Source organism: Otolemur garnettii, unplaced genomic scaffold, assembly GCF_000181295.1.
Source record: "Otolemur garnettii isolate 467f Iridium unplaced genomic scaffold, OtoGar3 scaffold00087, whole genome shotgun sequence".
NCBI lineage: Eukaryota > Metazoa > Chordata > Mammalia > Primates > Galagidae > Otolemur > Otolemur garnettii.
In genome coordinates, this window is record NW_003852482.1 from 221071 (window position 1) to 241894 (window position 20824).

At 54.0% G+C, this 20824-nt stretch overlaps 1 protein-coding gene across 1 annotated transcript in view; it reads right to left on the reverse strand.

Moving 5' to 3' along the window:
* Positions 1-12906, reverse strand: part of CACNA1B (calcium voltage-gated channel subunit alpha1 B) — a 221174-nt gene extending 208268 nt beyond the window's left edge. The window contains exons 1-3 of the mRNA XM_003794791.2: positions 12480-12906; positions 11499-11604; positions 7747-7886 (exon numbers count right to left, since the gene is read on the reverse strand). Of these exons, the coding sequence (XP_003794839.1) occupies positions 7747-7886; positions 11499-11604; positions 12480-12763 (530 nt within the window). The 5' untranslated portion in view covers positions 12764-12906. The remainder of the gene's footprint in view (positions 1-7746; positions 7887-11498; positions 11605-12479) is intronic.
* Positions 12907-20824: the final 7918 nt, after the last annotated feature.

The window sequence follows — 20824 nt, forward strand, 5'->3', positions numbered from 1 at the left end:
ATCAACTTTTATTTTTACAGGAGTACTGAGCTCACCTTCCCCAGCAGCTCTGGGCCCAGCCCTGCACCCACACTAAGAAGTCCCAGGCTGTGGCCCAGAGAAGCATAGGCAGGTAGTGCACCCAGTGGGGCCTTCACCTTGCGACTTCACAGGGATCAGCATAGAGCCCAGCACCCATTGCACACAGTGCTGGCCACCCGCACCCAGCACCTGTCTAGATGTTGGGGGAGCCCACGTGCCTTGCCACACTCTGCTGGGAACAGGCTGCTATACTGGGACTCCCAGTCCACAGACACTGAATCCCACCCTGCTGAGCAGGCTGGTGACAGGAAGAGGGAAGCTCTGACTTCCTGTACCCCCAAACCCCCACCTCACACTATTCTCTCAGAGCAAGGGCCTGAGACACAGGATTCCCACCCTTGGACAAGAGGCTGCACTGTGCCCAAGAGACTCCCCCACTGCCCACAGCCATGCAGGAGCATCTTGTCTGGTGTGGTGGGGTCCAGATGCTGATGACAAGTGAGTAAGAAAGAGTCTACAGCAGTGTTCTCAACCTTCCTAATGCCACAATGTACTTTCATTGTTACAAAGGGGTCGTGACCCACAGGTTGAGAACCGCTGATCTACAGCCAGAAGTAAGATGGTGGCGGGGAGAGAGGGTGCTGGACTTGGTTGACATTTGACCAGGCACACAGTGCACCAGCAGCAACAGGACCAGGCCTGGGTGGCTGGGATTGAGTGGAGAGTTACATGCAAGCCTGGCTCTGCACAACCACCCAGAAGGCAGCACCAGAAACCACCCCTGCAGACACCCAGCCAGCACTTTCTATCTCTAGAACAGTGAGACAATGAACATCTAAGCTGCTCAGTCTAAGGTGCCTTGTTAGAGCAGCCGAGCATACTGACCCACGGACCTGACCTCAGGAGACAAGTCCATCACTAAGTAGAGACAGAACTTCATGGAAGGAACTAGGGAGAGGCCAGCCAGGTGCAAGGTGGGGAAAAACACAGGGGCCTCACAGAGAGAGCCACTGGGCCCTGCACTGCCAGCCAGGCTTTCATGCAGGAGACCCCAGGCTCCTCAACCAGCTCATGTGATCTTGGAGGAGGCAGGGAGGGAGGGTGACCTTGGCTAGTGTGTGTGGGGGAAGGGCCCTGGAATGGTCTCCCCAAGCCTAGGGGCTGGCTGACTGCCCCTGGAAAGAGCTGTTACTTTGCACCCTCTGGGAATCGGTACTAGAACCAGTACTAGGGCTGCGGACTGAGTCCTATCCTGCCTACCCAGCAGCTGCTTCATCCAGGAGCCAGGCAGGCAGCTTGACTCGCACCCCCTTCCCCACATCTCTCAATCCAGGGACAGAAGCCATTGGCAGCTATTCTTACCTCAGTGGAAATTTGCAGCTCTGGGCTCTAGTGTGAATTGAGGAGTGGAACCCCCTAAAACCCTGCAGAAAGGGATGCAGCTACAGAGCATCAATCCTAGGGCATGAACTTGAACCCTGTGACCTATCAGGTGCTCCAGCACAGGGCACTGGACCAGCTGCCCCTCAGCCACCAGGCCACACTGGCCTAGTTCTCCCCATCAAGACTCGCCAGGGGCCTCCAGGAAATGCAGCAGCCCCTGGGGCACAGCATGCAGGCTGGGCCTGTAGAGGGGGCAGCCAGCTCAGGATAGAGGGGTGGCCACTGGGAGCCACATACTGCTCTCCAGGCCAGCCTCCCATTTAAAGACCAGCTACTCCATCCAGATGGAGGAGGCTCCAGAGACCTCCGCCAAGCAAGATGGAAATGCAGGTTTAAATGGTCATTAATTTAGAGCCCATCTCAGAACTTCAGTGGTGCTCCTTCAGCCACAGGCCCCAAATGAGTGGCCCCTGGACCCTAAGTGTCTGATCTGCTGGCCATACACATGGGTCAACTGAGGGGTGTGGCAGTGGGCACGTCCCAAACCAGCACCACAAGAGAGAGGTGCGGCCAATGCTGCTCTCTTGAGGCTGCCCCTAACTGCAGCCTCAAGGCTTCTCAGCTCAAACTGAAAACTGAGGCCTTATGGAGTCCAGCCAAGGCCCACCATGCCCCAGTGGGCTCAGCCGTCCCACCACAGCCCACTGTCCCCTTGCATTGCCCCAGATCTTGGACACTCCAGCCCAGCACAGGGCCAGCTGCTCAGGAAGTGGAGCCCCTAACTGACCCACAATTGATCTTCTCTGCAGGGCTTCCTAAGGGTAAAGGGGACGAGGGGGTCTGTACATACCTCTATATCCAACAGAATCTGGAGACCAGCCCCATATGGAACCAGAGCCCAGCCTGGGGCCACTGCCAAGGGCAGAGGCTGACAGGGCTTGGAGCACAGTCAGAGTGGACCCCAGGACACTAGAGATTTCTGCTGAGGGCAGAGTGAGGGCAGGAACCTGGCTGAATCACGCTGGCAAGGGTCTGGCCCAGTAACTGTCAGCAAATGCATAAAGAACAGCTCGGCTGGGCCAGGGACAAGCAGCCCTGACCCCTGGAAATGACAAAATGTCTTCTCTGGGTTCACCTGAAACCTCCCTCCCTCCTCTCCTACCCATGTCTCCTGGGGAAGGCTGTGGTATCTGATGACAGCCCTCAGCCTGGGCTCTTCTCCCCTCTGGACACTGTGGCATCAGGTTTGCAGAGGGGCTGATACTCCATCAGGCTGCCACGTCAGGTGGGCGTATGGAGCCCCCAGAAATCTGCACACTGGCCTGGCGGTCCGGCCTCATAAGCCAGCCCTACCCTGCCTCCATGCGGGCTCTTGAAGCAGCTCCTCCTCCCTGTCCCAGGGCACACACAGGGGTGCTGAGAGCACAGAAAGGACCCCACAGGACCAGAGCCCCCGGCAACTGGAACCCTGCCCTGAACAGTTAAGAGCACTGGGGCTTATGAAGGGCTTGATTCTGTCCCTCCAATCCAGGAGAGCAGTGGTCACGTCCCAAACCCTGGAACAGAGAAAGAAGGGAAACGAAGGGAGAGATGGACATAAAGAGCAGGGCCGAGAGCCAGACCCTCTATAAATACCAGCCGGGGTGTGTGTGGAGGAGGCGCCAGGATCCCACCCTGCCAGGGCAGCGCCTCTGGGTGGTTACATAACCAGCTCAGGCTGTGGGCTGGGACAAGGGACATGGGGGCCTGGCAGGAGGCCACTGTCAGGAAGGGGCACTGCAGTCACCCCACAAGCATTCATGCTCACACCTTAGGGAATTCTGGGGACTGGCATGCACAGGGGATGCACTGTTGAGGGGTGCCAGCACCACGAGTGTGTGAAGCTACCCAGCAAGGCCTGTTTGAAGTCCAGTGACACCTGTGGATGCTGGCTAGAGTGACCCCAGCCCCAGGCCTCAGAACATGGGGCCCCTTTGCCACAGCGGGGTCTCAGCCACCACTACACCAGTTCCAGCTACACCAGGGGTAAGGGGTTGTCAGGATTCACAAAGGCTATTTGTAGCCTCCTTTGGATTTGAACATGGGCTGACCTTGGTGCATATCTGAACTGTGACCAGAGCCAGCTCCATGGCAGTTTCCTCCACAGCTCTTAAGCTGTGACTATGGATTCTGATGAAGGAGAGGAGAAGCAAGCCTCATGCTGACCAGGCATGAGACACCCTTGCAAGCCCCACGCTGATTGGGCACCAGAAACCTGCAAGCCATAGTCATGAGGCCCAAGAGCTGCAGAAAAGCCTGTGATGGAGCTGGCTCTGGTCACAGCTAGGAAACACACCAAGGTCAGCACATGTTCAAATCCAATGTCACTGGCTCCTGGAGCCCAGAGCCTCTTGCCACCTGTGTTAGGACACTATGTCTCAGATCACCCTATTGGAAGGCGGCATCCCTACACACTGCTATTGGACATGGGGTTGGTTGCTCACACTAAATGGACCCCTCTTTGCCCAGCAGGGGCTGTCCTTGGAACCCTTGGCCAGAAGGAGAGGCAGTAGCCTTCCTCCCTACGTGATGGCCACACACCTGCACTTCTTCCCACAGGAGCCCTAAGTCCAGGGAGGGAGGGACCCAAGCTCTAATTACACACGCTGGAAAGAAATCCCAGTTTAATTTGGAGTAGAACATAAAGCTGTAGTTGGAAACGTTCCGTGGAGAGCCACCTGCCTGAGCTGGGCCATGTTTCTCGGATGTCCCCAAGGACCCTGAAGGGAAAGCACTGAACCAGGCCACAATCGAAGGCGGGTGGGGGTTGGCCTAGGGCATTGTGGTTTGGGTTGGGCATTGTGTGTGCTCTGTCACCTGCCTGCACCCTCACTCCCAGGTGGAACCAGCCCCTCAGGGACAGAGGCTGTAACAGGGGCTTCTCGCAGGGCCTGGGAGGCAGAGGGCATGATGTGGGCATAGTGCCAGGTGGGTAGCATGTGTAGGGCACAGTTACAGGGTATAGGAAGGAAAAAGGGTATAGGAAGGGAAAGGCAGCCTGGGAAGGTGGGTACCTGACTCTGGAGAGGCCAGCAGGTTCCCAGGGAGCTCCACCTCCTCAGGAGGTCCAGGGTTGGGCTGGCATGCCCTCTAGCTCCACCCCAGTCCATGCCTCATCACCCCACCTGAATGACTACTGCCAACTTCCTACACTCCACTCAGCCTCTCCCAGACCTGTCACACCCACCCTCACAGCATCTCCTCTGCTGAGTACTCCTCAGGGTCCACCTCCCCAGGAGAGGACAAAGGGCGGGGACATATCAGTTTGTACATCACTGTGTCCTCAGCAACCAGAGCAGCGACCAGAGCAGCAACTGGAAGGTAGGAAGTGCCCACTGCAGCAAACAATCAGAGAGGGGGCGGGGGTGGGGGGTGTGCCCCTTCTCTCACACCATATCTCAACCGAGACACAAGAGAAATGCAGACAGTTGGGAAGAGGCTTCCACGCATGACCCCACACCCACGCACACCCGCCCTGTCACAGGGATGGGCCTGCACTCCCTCCCTCTTCTCTCTGGGGGCATCCCCTCTGCCTGTGGTGCCCACTAGTGCGTCCCTCCTGTGTTGTCCCCAGCACAGACAGGCTGCAAGCCCCAGAATAAGAAAACCGTCCTGACTCCATCTCCCCACTACTGCCTCGTTTCTCTGTCCTGCTTTGCTGCTAAACTCCCTAGAAGGTAAAGGAGTTGCCCATAGGTGCTCAACACGTGTCCTCTTCTCTAGTCATATCCAGCTCTCGCCAGAGCTGGGCTACGAGACATCACTTCTGCATAGAACATGCTCTGCGTAAAGCACCCTTGACATCCAGGGCTCACTGCCAGCTCCACACCCCACACTGGCCAGGCGCCTGGTGCTGGGCAGCTTCTTCTTTAAACTCTCCATTCCCTGGGGATCCCTTCTCATCTCAGGACCTGAAGATCATCAATGCACCAGCATCCCTTGAGCTGGTGGGCAACGGCATCTTCCCCAGATATCTAGACTCATTCCCTCATGCCTTTCAGGTCCCCATGGCCTTCCCTGACCACCCTACACAAAGCAGTGTCTCCAGCCCACACTGTCCAGGGTACACCTTATCCCACTGTCCACAGGGGAGTGAAGGCTGGAACTCATAGCCATCCCCTCTTTCATCCACGCACTGAGTGACACGTGTCAGGTGCCTGCACTGCTACACCCCAATATGGCTGTAAACTGCACAGGTCCCAATCAGCCCTTGCTGAGTGTGCCATCGGGGCAGGGTGGCAGAAGGGACAGGCAAAACAGCCAACAACAAGTGAAGTGTTAGTCAACAGAGGCAGGCATAAGGAAGGAGCAGCCACCTGCCGCCCCCTCCCCCTGAAAACACAGTGACAAGGCAGGGGCACAGCAGCTGTTCACTCCCGCATCCTCAATACCTGGCTGAGGCTCAGAACACACAGAATAATGACTGATTGACGAGGGGCTATGGTAGCAGGACAACTCAAGGGTTGGGCAGACCCACAGCCAGAGAAATGAGCAAAGGGATAGCTAGGCAGGAGGACGACAAAGGGACAGTAGGCATGGTGCCTTTTCCCCTGCCCTAGCAGTGAGCCGGGCTTTAGCCAGTGCTCCCCAACTCAGTGTGCTCCTGGCAGGGGCAGAAGTAGAATCTCTTAGGCAAGCTGTCCAGCCAGCCCCAGAAGTGGGCTGGGCACCAGGAGACCTCCCCTGAAAACCAGGCCAAGTCTAAGCCAGAAAGGGGCCATTTGGACCCACCCTGATGTAGAGGATAACAGGAAGTGCTGGGTGGTCCTTAGAGACTGCCCCAACTAGGACTAGTGTTCACAATGGAGGGTCAGGCTGCCCCAGATGCAGGGGGCAGGGACCAGCCACAAAGCCCGCATCTCTCAGAGGACCTGAGGGGCCCCTCAGAAGCCCCTCTGCTTTTCAAAGGACCCTCCAGCCTCAGAGGCTAAGATTCCAGCCAGATCCCACACCAACTCCCCAGGGCTGCAGGTCCCACCACAGTTGCATGCAGCCCCATGCACACCCAGACAGAAGCCTGCAGCAGCCCTGGGGAGGCAGGGGTTTCCCAAGGTGGGGTGGGGAGGTCCCTCACTGGGCCCCACAGCCACTCTACTAGCCTTGGGAGCACAGGGACCCAAGCTGTCCTCTGGGGTTCACCAGGCAACAGGCCAGGTGTCGTCTGCCTCCCCCTCCAGCTTTCTCAGCACCAATTAAGTAAACCCTAATTAAAAACAGCAAAGTTACAAGAACCCACACACACAGGGGCCTCGGCTCAGGAGGAGTCAGAGTCAGGGCTCTCCCCTGGATTCCCTAAGGGCCCGCACTGCCCCATGTGCAAAGGTTCACCTGCCCCTGTGTGTCCCACCCTCCATGTGAGCCCCCTATGGAGGTTCCCTCACAACCCAGGGCCAGCCCATTGACAAGGTGAAAGAGAGAAGGGCCCAGAGGGGAGATGCATCAAGGCAGAAAAGAGGAAGAATAGGGGAGAAAAAGCAAAAAGACACAGGGACAGAAAGGTAGAAACAGAGAGGACAGAGAAGAGATAACCAGGCTGAGAAAGTAAAACAGAAATGAAGTGGTGGGGGTGGGGGGAACAAGGAAGGGAGGGGAGGAAAGATGGAGGGGTGGGAAAGGGAAGATAGAAAGGAGGAGAGGAAGAGGGGAGATGGGGAGAAGACGGGGACAGGGAAGAGAGGAGAGAGATGGGAGAATGGGGACAAGAAGAGAAGGCAGAAGGGGAGATGGGGAGAGGAGGGGGAAGGGAGATGAGGGAGGGGAGAGAAGCTGAAGTGAAGGAAAGAAAAGCAGGTGAGGGGAGGAGGTAAAACAGAAGAGACAAACAGCCTTCCCCCCTTACTGGTCCCAGAAAGGTCAGCTGTCCCTGACCCAACTCAGGAGTGTGATCACAGTGGAAGGGGCACAGCCCACCCTGAGCTGGAGCCAGGGCAGTCCCTCGCCTGCCCTCCTTGCCCCTAGCAGCAAACACTCAGCAAAAGGGCAATGCCCTGAAGCCAGGTCCTGCCACCCCACTGGAAGCCCAGTGACATCCTGACACCCCTTATGTCTGAACAATTCACTAACTCAGCAGAAGCTCACAAGCCCCTCCCAGGTGCCACCCCAAGCTAGGCTCAAGAAACACACTAAAAAATAAAATGCCACTCCTATCTTTAGGGACTTGTGTCTATAGGGAAAGAGAGATGTAAACAGCTACAGTGGCTCCTGGACCCCCGTGTGCGCCACTGGATGTGGGGCATGCCCAGTTCTCCAAGGGCCCACAGGGCAGGGAGCAGCCCTGACATGTAGATAGCAGGGCCCACCTACCCGGTGAGGACCACCACAAAGTCCATGACGTTCCAGCCATTCCGCAGGTAGGAGCCCTTGTGGAAGACGAAGCCCAGAGCAATGATCTTAATCCCTGCTTCGAAGCAGAAGATCCCGATGAAGTAGGGTTCTGTGTCATCCTGAGGAGGAGCATAGACCCCCCAGGTCACCAGACAGCAGTGGCCAGAGAGCAGACAGAGGTGGCCAGAGAGGACCACCCCTGACCCAGTGGCCACACCCACTGTGACACCCACCCCTGCTGACTCCCCAACAGCCCTCAGACTCCTCCTTGGCACTCCCATCACCAAGTGCTTTGCTCTCTCACCCTCCCCTGACAGATGCACCACTGTCCACATAGCAGCAACATTCCAGTCACACCTGGAGGAGCCCTCACACCTCTGTTTTCACATCACTTCATAGAAGGGCCAACCCCAGCCTACCAGAGCCACACAGCAGGGCTCCGTACTGTGCTTAGAGGGAGATGGCAGCAACAATCCTGTCTGGTGCTAAATCCTAAGTTTCTCGTGGATAACTGGGGTGACCCTTTAACACCCCTGTGTGGTATCCATTTCAACAAGAGGGACAGAGATCACAGCAACATCTGGGTCTGACCCTGGACTCCAGTCACCTCCTTTATTCCAGGTTGCCTGGATAAAGCTTGACCTTCCTAGAACTAGAGCTGGACCCACCTGTGCACTAAGCACACACCTGGATAAGTAAGATGTGCAAATCTTGGTGGAAAAAACAAACCAAAAAGCAAAATCTCCAGCTCTGAAGGCCTTCAAGTGATGACGTTCCTCTCCTGTGAGGACCCCGCAGAACAGCAGGGCCACACCTTGGTCCAGACCAGGCCTGAGGCCAGTGGCATGGCACAAAGCTGGCTCCAGAAGCCACCCAGAAGGCGTGGCACTGGCAGGCAGGGTCTTTACTATGAGGAAAGGAACTCCAGGGGGAGGAAACAGTGTGACCAAAGCAATGATCATTCTAGATCCTAGAAAGAGCCCTTTCTTTCCCCCATCCCAGCCACACCTTCCTCATACTGAGCAAAGAATAGGAAACAACGTGGAGACTCCAAGGACTCCACAGGAGACATAGAAACCTGGGCATCAAGGGCCCTGTGAGGCCACTGGACAACTGCACTCCAGGCTGCTGCCTCAGGAAACAGGAGGAGAGAGGAGGCCAACTTCAAGGGCCTCTCCCAAGGGTCTGTCTTCAGCCCTATGGGGAGTGGTCAGATAGCAGGGCTCAGAGAGTGGCTGCCAAGGAGCTGCCAGTCCCATAGCCTGTGCTTGCCTCTCTAAGGAACCTGGCTCTGGAGGGCTCCTTGCACATGACTTGCCCAAACCCCTCCCCTGCCCTGCCGCACTGACTCGTAGAGCTGCTGGCCTGGGCAGTGGAGCTTGGGCAGTGGAGCCTCCATCACAGCCAGCATTCCTGTCCTGCTGCCCTGCTGCTGACTCATGGCGGGAAGAGGCCCCGGGAGGGATGCACACACTTTCCTTGGCCTGGAGGATGCAGGTCTAGTTTAGTTGGGAGGGGCCCCTGTCCCCAAGGGTACAGCTGGCCCAGCACACACAGATCTTCTCAGAAAGCTTCTAGATCAGCAGTTCTCAACCTGTGGGTTGTGACCCACAGGGACTGTGTTAAAGGGCTGTGGCGTTAGGAAGGTTGAGAACCACTGTTCTAGATGGACGAAAACAGGCCAGGCCACAGGGACAGACTGGCCAGACACACAGCTGGGAGAGAGGCCCCACCTCATCTACGCCTTCCAGAGCACCCCACCCCCAGCCTGCACAGGGCTAAGAGCATGTAGGCAGCTGGGTGCTGGACAACAAACTGGGGTCTAGCTAAAGGCAGCTCCAGAGCTGGGGAGGGGGGAGGTGGAATCCCTGGAGGCAGAAAGCCAGGGAGGCCCTGCCCAGGCCAGGCTGGTAGATAAATGAGAGGCTGCCTCTGCACCACCAGGGTGGCAGCACGAGCCTCTGTCTAACCTATAGCCTTCAAGACCAAGAGCTCCCCAGATCTCCAAACTAGCCAGGGAAGGTACATTCTGCTCATTTTCCCGACAATTTAGCATCCACCCCCTAGTAATCACAAGGCAAACACTCTTGACTCTCACCAGGCTGAGCCCACGCAGCAGGATGCCGGCCACAGAAAACAGGACAAGACTGGGCCTCCCTGCCTGTGCCCTAGTCTGGCCCTGGGGCCTGCACCCCTTTGGCTCTACCCTTGCCACACTTCCTTGGAAACACCACACACTGTACCCTGACACTTGAGGCTCCATGCCTGAACCCCTAGTTCCCTCTCCTCTGGCCTCCAGAGTGGACGCTCAGCACCAGAACAGAGCACATAGCAGGCCCACACCACCAGCAGGAGCCTAAAGACCAGACAAGGCCAGTGATGCCACCAGGCTCTGTGCCCCTGTCCCCCACAGGGCCACAACTTGCCCTTTGCCTCAGCCAGGGAGAGGCCAAGGCACCAAAGCTTAGGGACTTGCCTCCAAGGAGCTGCCAGAAGAGGTGAGTGCTGCAGACCCCACAGGGGTGGGCTGTCTGTACTCCTCCCCACACTCCCAAAACACAAACCCCTCTTGGCCTTCTGGGCTGTGCACCGTGAAACCTCACCCCCAGCTGTCTACCCACTCACCTCCTCCTGGTGCCCACCCAATCATGGGCACCCCCAGTGCAGCCTTACCCTGTCTTCCTTCTGCACCACTGGGAGTGCAGTGGCCACATGGCAGAGGAGCTCAGGTCCCATGCTAAGCACTGAATAGGACTTATCTTATGAATCTTTATCTCTAATGAACATTAGGGAAGTGGAAGCCAGGGTTCAAGGGAAGAAGGAGCAGCCTCTGGATGCCCCCCAAGAAAGACCTTCTCCCTGGTGACCTCAGCCCCACACCCCTCTCTGGAGCCCCACACTTGCTTTCCTCCTCAGCCACATGAAGCTCAAGCTAGGGAACCAGGGCAGAGCTGGGCTGTGGGACATGCCCCAGCCCTTGAAATGGTGCTCCTGAAATACCACCATTCCCTAGACCCAGCCCCTCCAAGAGATCCTGCCAGGCTTGGCTTCAACCTGCCTCCTGCTTTGCTGGAAGGACCAAGATCTCACCCTCTTACGGGAACCTGCCTCACACTCACTCCCACAGGCTCTGTGCTTCAGTAGGGAACACCAGTGCAGTCTGGGGAGCTCTTCGTAGGAAGCTAGAGGTGGGCAAAAATGATGCAGAATATTTGGGAAAGGATGGCTCAAAGGGAAAGGATTTGAGGCAGGGACACAGAAGACAACTATGAAGGCAAGGCTCACAGTCCCTAGATTCAGACTGCACCCTCAGAGCCAAAGGCTACCCAGCCCTGCAGGGTGGAGCAGGCAGCACTCACAGAGCCTGACACCTTGATGGCACCATCACGAATGCCCCTCCTCCACCACAGGTTAGAAATTAACGTTCTTAGGTCAAGACCTAGTGCCACATGGCAGGATGGCCCATTTAAGTTTCAGGGTAAGCGTGCAGTGTGGGGCAGACCAGGAAATGGCCTATGTGGCCTGATCTAAGGCTGAGTGAGCCACCTGGTCTGTCTCCATCCTTGAGATAAGTGTTAGCTGCGTGGCCACCCGGTTTTTCCTCAACTGAAAGAAGAGCTGCCCAGACCACCCTGCTGAGGACGCTGTGCTCAGGCACAGATGCTGAAGGACAGAGCAGAGTCAGACAGGCTGCAGGTGCACTGTGCTGCCGGGAGGCCGCTGGCACTCACCAGCCGCTCAGACATAGGTGTCTTGTCCCCATCAGGGAGGTGCTGCTCCAACGCCAACACGATGCAGTTGGCAATGATGGTGGCCAGGATCATGTACTCGAATGGAGTGTGTGGGTTAAGGACAGGCTGGCGGCGCCGGGGAGAGGGAGGGAGGCTGCAACAGAGGCTCCGCGACCCACCCTCGGCTGGACGAGAGCTGATCTTTCCCACCCCCTGCTCGCGCCCCTGAGGCAGCCTCGAGGCGGGGCTTCCGCAGTCCAGGCTGACAGCACCCCGGCACGTCCTGGCGGCCGTCAGCACCGCGGACAGCGCCTCCGCCCCGGCTCCACCCGGCTCCAGCGCCCCAGGGAGGGGACCGAGTGCCGCCCACCCTCAGCTAGACCGGAGGACCTCGCGCAGGCGCACACTCCTACCTAAAGACACGTAGCCACATGTACCTACACAGTCCTGTGAACATACGTGTACCGACAACCCCGCGTGCACGCACGCGCAGCACCGGGCCCATGCTACCCGCACACACACGCAAGCACCTGCAACTAGGCACGCGCATGGGCTCGCATCCACGCGAGCGCTCACACCGGCACCGACACGGACTCGCCCTCGGACGCCCTCCAGGTTGCACCCGACAAGGCTACCCAAGACCAGTGGGAAAAGGGACGAGCCCTGGGGCAGAGGGGCTCCGCCCAGCGTCCAGCCCACTCCCGCCGTCGCCACGACCACACACGCACACACACGCGGCGCGCCGAGAGGGGCCTGCGAAGCCGCCCCGCCCCCTCCTGCCCGGCGGTTGCGTGCCCCAGGCGCCTATCCCCGGGGCGCGCCCTCCTCCAGGCCATCAGAAAGATGGCCACTGCGCGCCGCACGCGACCCACCCGGCCCAGCCCCAGCCCAAGCTACCCGCCCAGACTCGGGGTTCCCCGAAGCTGCCCGCGACCCTGACAGTGGCCCCGGCCCCGCCCGACCGGGCCCTCGACAGGATATGGCCACTCCGTGATGCGCTTGGCGTATTTGCGGACGACGTTGTCCTCGCTGAAGACGAAGAGCGAGCGGTTGACGGTGAAGCAGTTCTGCTTGACCGGGATGGGGTTGTACAGAGCCATGGTCCGCGCGCGCTGCGCGATCGACTGCTTGTAGAGCACCCGCTGACCGGGCTGCAGACCCCCAGGGCCCGGGCCGCCCGCCCCGCCGGCCCCGCCGCCCCGGGCCCGCTCCCCGCCACCGGCGCCCCCATAGCGGCCGCCCAGCTCGTCTCCGAAGCGGACCATGGCTCCCGGGCTCCGCGCGCATCCCCGGCCCGGCGGCCCCGACAGGGAGGGCACGGGCGCGCCAGGCGCTCAGAGCTGAGCAGCCGCGGAGATGCCGACACCTCACCAGACCTCGCCCGGCCCCGCCGCCGCCGCCGCACCCGGTTCCGCGGCCCCGCGCCACGCCCTATAAGGGGCCGGTCACATGGCTGCGCCCGGCCAATGTGCGCCGGCCCCGCCCCCAGCCGCCCCCGCCCAGGCCCCGCCGTGCGTCCGGCGGCTGCCTGTACTACGCTGAGGTCCTCGGGCTCCGGTCCGGACCCTGGCCTCCCAACTCGCACCTTGGCCCAAGGCTCGCCCGGAACTGAGCAAGACGGCGAGTCTTCGACGGAGCTTGCTCTGCCCGCCCGACCGTCCCTGGACGCCCGCGGGCTCCCTACGCTCTGCCCACAAGGGCCCCTCGTCGTCCCCCCGCCCCCGAAGCACCTCTAGGTGCGAGGTGCTGCAGCCCAAAGCGAGAGGGTCAGGCCCCGCACCCCACCTCATTCCTCCCTGAGCCCACGCGTCTGCTCCTCTCCCCCTCTCTGCAGCCCACCTGCCTCTTCCAAGAGGAAGCGGTTCTGGGACCCTCTCTGCCATTCTTTCCTGATAGACGACGCTTTCAACACCCTGGTCTCAGGTTTTTTCCAAGGACAACCGGTGGAAAAAAGGGGGCCCCCTTGGCTGTCAACACACAGTGAATAAGCTCCAAGATCTCAATTCAGAGATTCCTTCCTTCTGCCATACATCAAATAAAAATTTGCAGAGAACAAGTTGGCATGCACCATCTACCCATCCAGAAAGCAATCACCGAGTACCCGTTACATTTCTGTTACATGCCCTGGCTTAGACCCTGGCCGGCCTGACCGGGCTGACATCTTTACACAGAACAATGCATCTGCCCGGCCCCTGTTGTGTGGTGGGCACCGTGATTCCTCACACACTGGAGACAGTTTCCCTGAATCACATTCCTGGTGAGTGGCAGAGAAGGCCTGAGGAGGTCTAGTGCTGCCTGTTCACCAGAACCAGGAGAGCAGCCACCAGCTATGAGGAGACTAAAACCAGGAAACAAGATTTCCCCTGATGCTGGAAGAGGCTTCCCTGCCCCAGGGTCAGAGAAGACGACCTCTTTCAGGAAACAAGGGATCCTTAAGTGTGCCAGAATGCTGCAGAGCAGTGGTGAGAAGGCACAGTGAGGCCAGGCAGAGGGGCCCTAGTCAGGGACCAATGGCTGTGAAGACCAAAGTGTGGGCTCTGCTTCTGTTCTGAGTGTGATGGGAAGTCTAAAGAGTTCTGAGAATCAGTATGTGGTCATCTGATGACACTCTAAAGGATCCTTCTGGCTGCTGTAGAGTGTAACCTGTAGGAGGCCCCTGGTATACCATTTGGGGTAGATTCAGAGGCAAGCAATTAAATTAACTGCTGGGAACAGCATTTATACAATTTTAACCTCATTTAATAAAAAGTCATAAAGTATGCAGTTTCAGGAGCACAATCTTTCATCTCTCCTCCCTCCCATACTTGCCACATTCTCTTTTTGTCCTTGTCTTTACTGCCTCATGGCTTAAGGTGGCTGCCATAGCACAAGGTATCACATCTTTACACCACTATCTCAGGAAGGAAAGGGCAGGCATAAAAAGGACATCCACTTTTTAAAATCAATTTATGAGGATCAGTGCCTGTGGCTCAAGTGGCTAAGGCACCAGCCACATACACCTGAGCTGGCCAGTTTGAATCCAGCCTAGGCCCACCAAACAACAATGACAGCTGTAACCAAAAAATAGCCAGGCATTGCGGCAGGCGCCTGTAGTCCCAGCTACTTGGGAGGCAGAGGCAGGAGAATCTCTTGAGCCCAGGAGTTGGAGGTTGCTGTGAGCTGTGATGGCTACAGTATTCTACCCAGGGCAATAGCGTGAGGCTCTGTCTCAAAAAAAAAAAAAAGAAAGAAAGAAGAAAGAAAGAAAGAAAAGAAAAGAAAAGAAAGAATTTATGATATTGTTTATAACAAAGAAAAGGTTTCTCTGAAGCTCCCCAGCAAGCTTCTCTTTAAATTCCCTTATGCAGCAGACATGGTTCACATGGACACTTCTGGCTTTACAGGGTGGGAAAATGAACAAGTGACAAAGCGGATTAGGATTGCCTTTATCCATGAAGTGGACACATAGTTGCCCCCAAACAAAATCATGGTTCATTTAGCTTGGAAGGAGAGGGAAGGCTCTGGAAGAAGCTGCCAACTGGCCTATTGCAAAGAAAAGTGGGGGCCCAGGAGTAGCTCAGGACATAGGTAGTATGGTTTGAAAGGCAGTCAGTGACAGTGACTCTTCCTTATAGAGCCAACTGAATTGCTCACACGTTGGATGTAACCTGTGAAAGAAAATAGAAACCGGCTGGGTACACTGGCTCACACCATGGAAGAATCACTTGAGTTCAGGCATTCAAGATCAGCTTGAACAAGAGCAAAAACCCATCTCTACTAAATTAGAAAAACTAGCTGGGAGTAATGATGGGCACCTGTAGTCCCAGCTACTCAGGAGGCTGAAACAGGAGGATCACTTGATTCTAGGAGTTTGAGGTTGCTGTGAACTGTGATGATACCACTACAACTGTAGCCAGAGTGACAGAGGAAGACTCTGTCTCCAATTTTTTTTTTCTTTTGAGACAGAATTGTACTTTGTCACCCTCAATAGAGTGCCATAGCATCACAGCTCACAGCAACCTCAAACTCTTGGGCTCAAGTGATTCTCTTGCCTCAGCCTCCCAAGTAGCTGGGACTACAGGCACCTGCCACAATACAATGCCTGGCTATTTTTAGAGACAGGATCTAGATCTTGCTCAGGCTGGTCTTAAACTCCTGAGCTCCAGCAATCCACCCACCTCAGCCTCCTAGAGTGCTAAGATTAAAATTTTTTCTTAAAAAAAATTATAAAATTGGCTGGGCATGGTAGCTCACACCTGTAATCCCAGCACTCTGGGAGGCTAAAGTGGGTGGCTCCCTTGAGGTTAGTAGTTCAAGACTGCATCTCTTCTAAAAATAAAAAAATAATAAAATAAATTAGCTGGGTGTTTCGATGGGCTACTGTAGTTCCAGCTACTGGGAAGGCTGAGGTGAGAGGATTGATTGACCCCGGGAGTTTGAGGTTGCTGTGAGGTAGGCTTAGGATGCAGTACTCTAGCCTGGGAGACAGAGTGGGACTCTGTCTAAGAAAAATAATAATAATAATTAAAAACTTAAATTAAAAGAGAAATCAAGGCCCTGAGCTTTTGGCCTGAGCAACCACATGGATGGGGGTGCCGTTTAGTGAAATAAGGAAGGTGAGAAGAAGAACTTGCTAGTCATAGGGTAAAATTAAGGACTGCTTCTTTGGCACAGAAGTGGAGGTGTCACTAGGCAGTTGGATACATCAAGGGGTCCTAGACTGCAGGCTCCAGCTGGAGCCTTGACCTGGAAGCTGTGCTGACTACCCACATTCAACACTCCAGCCTTCTCACCCATCGCCTGCTCCGCCCTGTGACACTGGAGCTGACCTGCGTAGACCACACAAGCTTGCTCCCCTGGGCTCTGGCTTCTGACTGCGCATGGCCGGTGGGCATAACAAGAGACACTTGAGAGTGTTTAGTCCGTAGCGCCCTGCTGACCCCTGCCTTGGTCAGGCACCCCTGCCACTTTCTTTTCTCTCCCTCAAGGCCTGGGGTGGCACCAGGCAGGTGTTGAGTCCCTTTAAGTGTCACCCCACCTGGTCCAGAAGCCATCACCACAAAGGGATGAACATAGACACAGATCAGGTCTTGGGGGAATGTGCTGAGACCATGGAAGAGGGTCAGGAGAGGCCAGTGCCCAGGGGCAAGGAGGAGCCAGTGTGGAGACAGGTTCAGGGACTAAAGGGTCAACATTCCAGTTCAAGAGTAGGAAGGCCACCTTCACAGGGGAGAGGGAGCCAACCCTAGTGGAATGAATTTAAGAGAATGAGTTCTGAGGAAGTGCTCTTGGCAGGTGTAGACAGCTTGTTCAATGGGTTTTGCTGCAAAGGGGATCAGTGACATGGACCTAAATCACTAAAGAGAGACATGGCATTATTTTGGTGTTTTTAAAGATAGGGAATATTATTGGGCTTTGTGTGCCGATCTCAATGACTCAACAGAAAGAGAATTGCTGATGCAAGAAAAAGAATGTCTTGCCTGGTGTAGGCAGGAGGGCATAGGGCACAGGGTGGTTCATTTGCTGAGTGGAAAGGCAAACAAATTATAAACTTACGGGCATGGGTGGGCTTGTCAATTCATCTGGGAGAGCAGGAAGACTTTTAAAAATTGCTCTATTTTTCCCATGAAGTAAGAAACAAGATAATCATCTGAGAGTGAGAAAAGCCTGTTGTGGATGGGCAGAAGGAGAAGGGGGATAGAGGGGGAGAGGGGGACCCTTGCAAGAAGCCTGACAGGCCACAGTGAGGCTGTGCCAGGGGAGCATGCCCAGGACCTGAGGCTGCGAGGTGCCACCTTGCTCCTCTGGACCTGTACCCCCACCCTCATGGTCCTGCTCACTGGCAACACATCCCTCAGGCTCCAGCTGCTGGGGACAGTCACACACTGGATAGCCTGATGTCACCTGTGGTCCCTGAGGAAGCCCTCCAGGGCCCGCATTGCCACTGCCCATGTGCTCCGCTGTCCCAGAAGCTCAGCCCCCTTCACCCAACAAATGGAGGGGCTTCGCCTTACCTTCCCACACTGTACCTGCAGCCCATCACCTCCTCAGGGTTCCTGGATGCTCCACACCTCTGCCACCACGTGTTGTGCCCTCTTATGGAAGTGGACAGGAGAACTACAAGGAAGCTTTTCTTACCATACAATTAAGGTGTAATTTAGAAAATAACAGGGTGTTAGTGGCTCTGTGAAGGAGGCAGAGGCCTCCTGCACCTCCAATTCATCCTTGTCCCTCAAAACTTAGACACTGTGCAGCCCTCCCAGGCCCCCACTCCTTGGCGTCACTGTCCTGAATCTTGTGTTCACCCTTCTCTGCCCCTGTCCCTGTGAGACACACCACTCAGTTTCAAGCTTGTGAAATACACATAGACAGATCCAGGCTACATATACTTCCTTGTTGCTGTGGTGTGCCATGTCACTGTGTATAGCTGGGAATCACCTGCTTTCACCACACATGCTAACCTGTTCTGTGACTATTTGTCCATTTGACTTGAATGGGGATCGGTGCTGCTTTCTGTTTCCTGCTATTTCCAACAGTTCTTCAATGAACATTTAATGTGGATCTCCTGGTACTTTGGGAACAGTCTTCAAATCTAACCTAGGAGAGAAATTGCCAGGCCACAGGACACATGCACTGTGTCCACTGAACCTCACAGGCTATTGGTAGACCAGTGCCCAGTGTGTACCAGTCAGCACCCATGGTTTGTCTCACATCCTCCCCCACACTCTGGTATTATGAGTCTTCATAGTCAATCTGGGACGTATTTCAAATATCTCACCATGGTTTTAATCTGCATTTCCCTGATGACTAATGAAATAGAGGATCTTCTCATGTATTTATTATTCATTCACGTTTTCCCCTTTTGTCAAGTGCCTGTTCAAATCTTTTGATATACAGAAGTTCTTCTTCCCCCCCCCCACCCCCAGAGACATGGTCTTGCCCAATCACCCGGGATGGAGTATAGCACTGCAATCACAGCTCACTGCAGCCTCAGATTCTGGGGTTCAAGCATCCTTCTGCCTCAGCCTCCTAAGTAGCTGGGACTACAGGCACCACCAGGCCCAGATAATTTATTTCATTATTTTTTGTAGAGATACCGTCTTATTATGCTGCCCAGGCCAGTGTGCAACTCCTGGCCTCAAGCAGTTCTCCTTTCTCAGCCTCCCAGAGTGCTGGGATTACAGGACTATGTAATCAAAATCTATGCAACTTTTCCTTTATGTTCTGTGTTTTTTGAATACTAGGAAAGAAACTCTTCCTTAGCTCATTGTTGTAAAGATATCCTTCGGGAATGTTGAGAATGTATTCTTCTATACACTCTTCTAAAATTTGTATAGTTTTGCTTTTTTCCATTTTAAACCACTTGCAACTATATAATTTTTCTACATGATGTAAGGCAAGTTATCTATTTTCATTTTTTAAATAAATTGTCATAACACCATTTACAGAAAAGTCCATTATTTCTGGAGTCTCTGTCCTGCTCAGATGACCCAGCAGTTAGACTAGGAAACACTGTGGTATACCAGTTGCTGGAGAGCTCATGGACCGGTAAAACTTCCACTTGGTTTTCTTCTTCAGGAGAATTTTGCTATTCTTTTTTAGAAGTTTTATTTCTTTATTTTAATTTTAGAATGTTATGGGGTACAAACATTTTGATTACATGTATTACTTTTGTACAGTTTGAGGTAAGGTTATAATTGTGTCCATTCTCTAGATAGTCCAGATTTTACTCATTAGGTGTGAATTGACTCATTGCCTCCCCTCCCCTCGCTTGATTTACATTGAATTTTACTACCATATTGTAAACATCATGTTGATCATTCAGTGAGCACATATGGTGTTTATTTTTCCATGAATGGTCTGCAGTTTCACTGAGATTGTTACAAAAGGTATTAGTGTTTTATGGCTAAGTAATTCTCCATGGTATACACATATCACATTTTATTAATCTACTCACATATTGATGGGCTGGGCACTTGGGTTGTTTCCACATCTTTGCATTTGTGAACTGTGCTGCCATAAACATTCAGATGCAAGTGCCTTTTTTATAGAATTACTTTTTTCCTTTGGGTAAGTACATAGCAGTGGGATTGCTGGATCAAATGGTGGATCTACTTTTAGTTCTTTAAGGAATTTCCATACAACTTCCATAGAGGTTATACTAGTTTGCAGTCCAACCAAGAGTGTGTAAGTGTTCCTTTCTCTCTGCATTCATGCCAGCAATTGTTGTTTTGAGACTTTCAGATAAAAGCCATTTTTATAGGAGTTTAGGTGATGTCTAATTGTGGTTTTGATTTGCATTTCCCTGATGATTAGAGACAATGAGCATTTTTTTCATGTTTATTGGCCATTAATCTATCTTCTTTTGAAAAGCTTCTGGTCATATCTTTTGCCCAATTTTTAGTAGGGTTGATTATTTGCATGAGTTCTTTGCAGATTCTGGTTATTAGCTATATATCAGATATATAGCATGCAGATATTTTCTTCCATTCGGTAGGTTGTCTATTCACTCTATTGATTGTTTCCTTGGCTGTGCGGAAGCTTTTTTAATTTAATCACATCCCACTTATTCTGTTGTTGTGATTGCCTTTGAAGTCTTCTTCATAAATTATTTGCCTAAGCTAATATCTGTAAGAGTTTTTCCAATCTCTTCTTGTACAACTCTTATAATTTCATACCTTAGGTTTAAATCTGTTAACCATCATGTATTAATGTTTGTGAGTGGTGAGAGGAACCTGTTTCAGTTTTCTCCATGTGGCTACCCAGTTTACTCAGCACCATTTACTGAATAAGGCTTCTTTCTCCATTGTATATGTTTCTCTGCTTTGTCAAAGATCAGATGGCAGTATGAGATGGTATTATATCTAGGTTCTCTGTTCTGATCCATTGGCCTATGTCTCTATTTTTGTTTTTGTTACCCTGGTTAGAGTGTTGTGGCATCATAGCTCATAGCAACCTCAAACTCCTGGGCTCAAGTGATCCTCGTGCCTTAGCCTCCTGAGTAGCTGGGACTATAGACACCTGCCACCATGCTCAGCTAGTTGTTCTATTCTTAGTAGAGACAGGGTCTTGCTCTTGCTCAGGCTGGTCTTTAACTCCTGAGCTCAAGTAATCCACCTGCTTCAGCCTCCCAGAATGCTGGGGTTACTGGCATGAGCCACTGCACTGACTTTTGTCCCAGTGCCATGCTGTTTTGGTTACTGTAGTCTTATAGTGTAGCTTGAAGTCTGGTAAAGTGATGCCTCCCAATTTGTTCTTTTTGCTTAAGGTTGCTTTGGCTACTCAGGGTCTTTTCTGGTTCCATACAAAACATAAAATTATTTTTCTGAGATCTGCAAATAGTGATG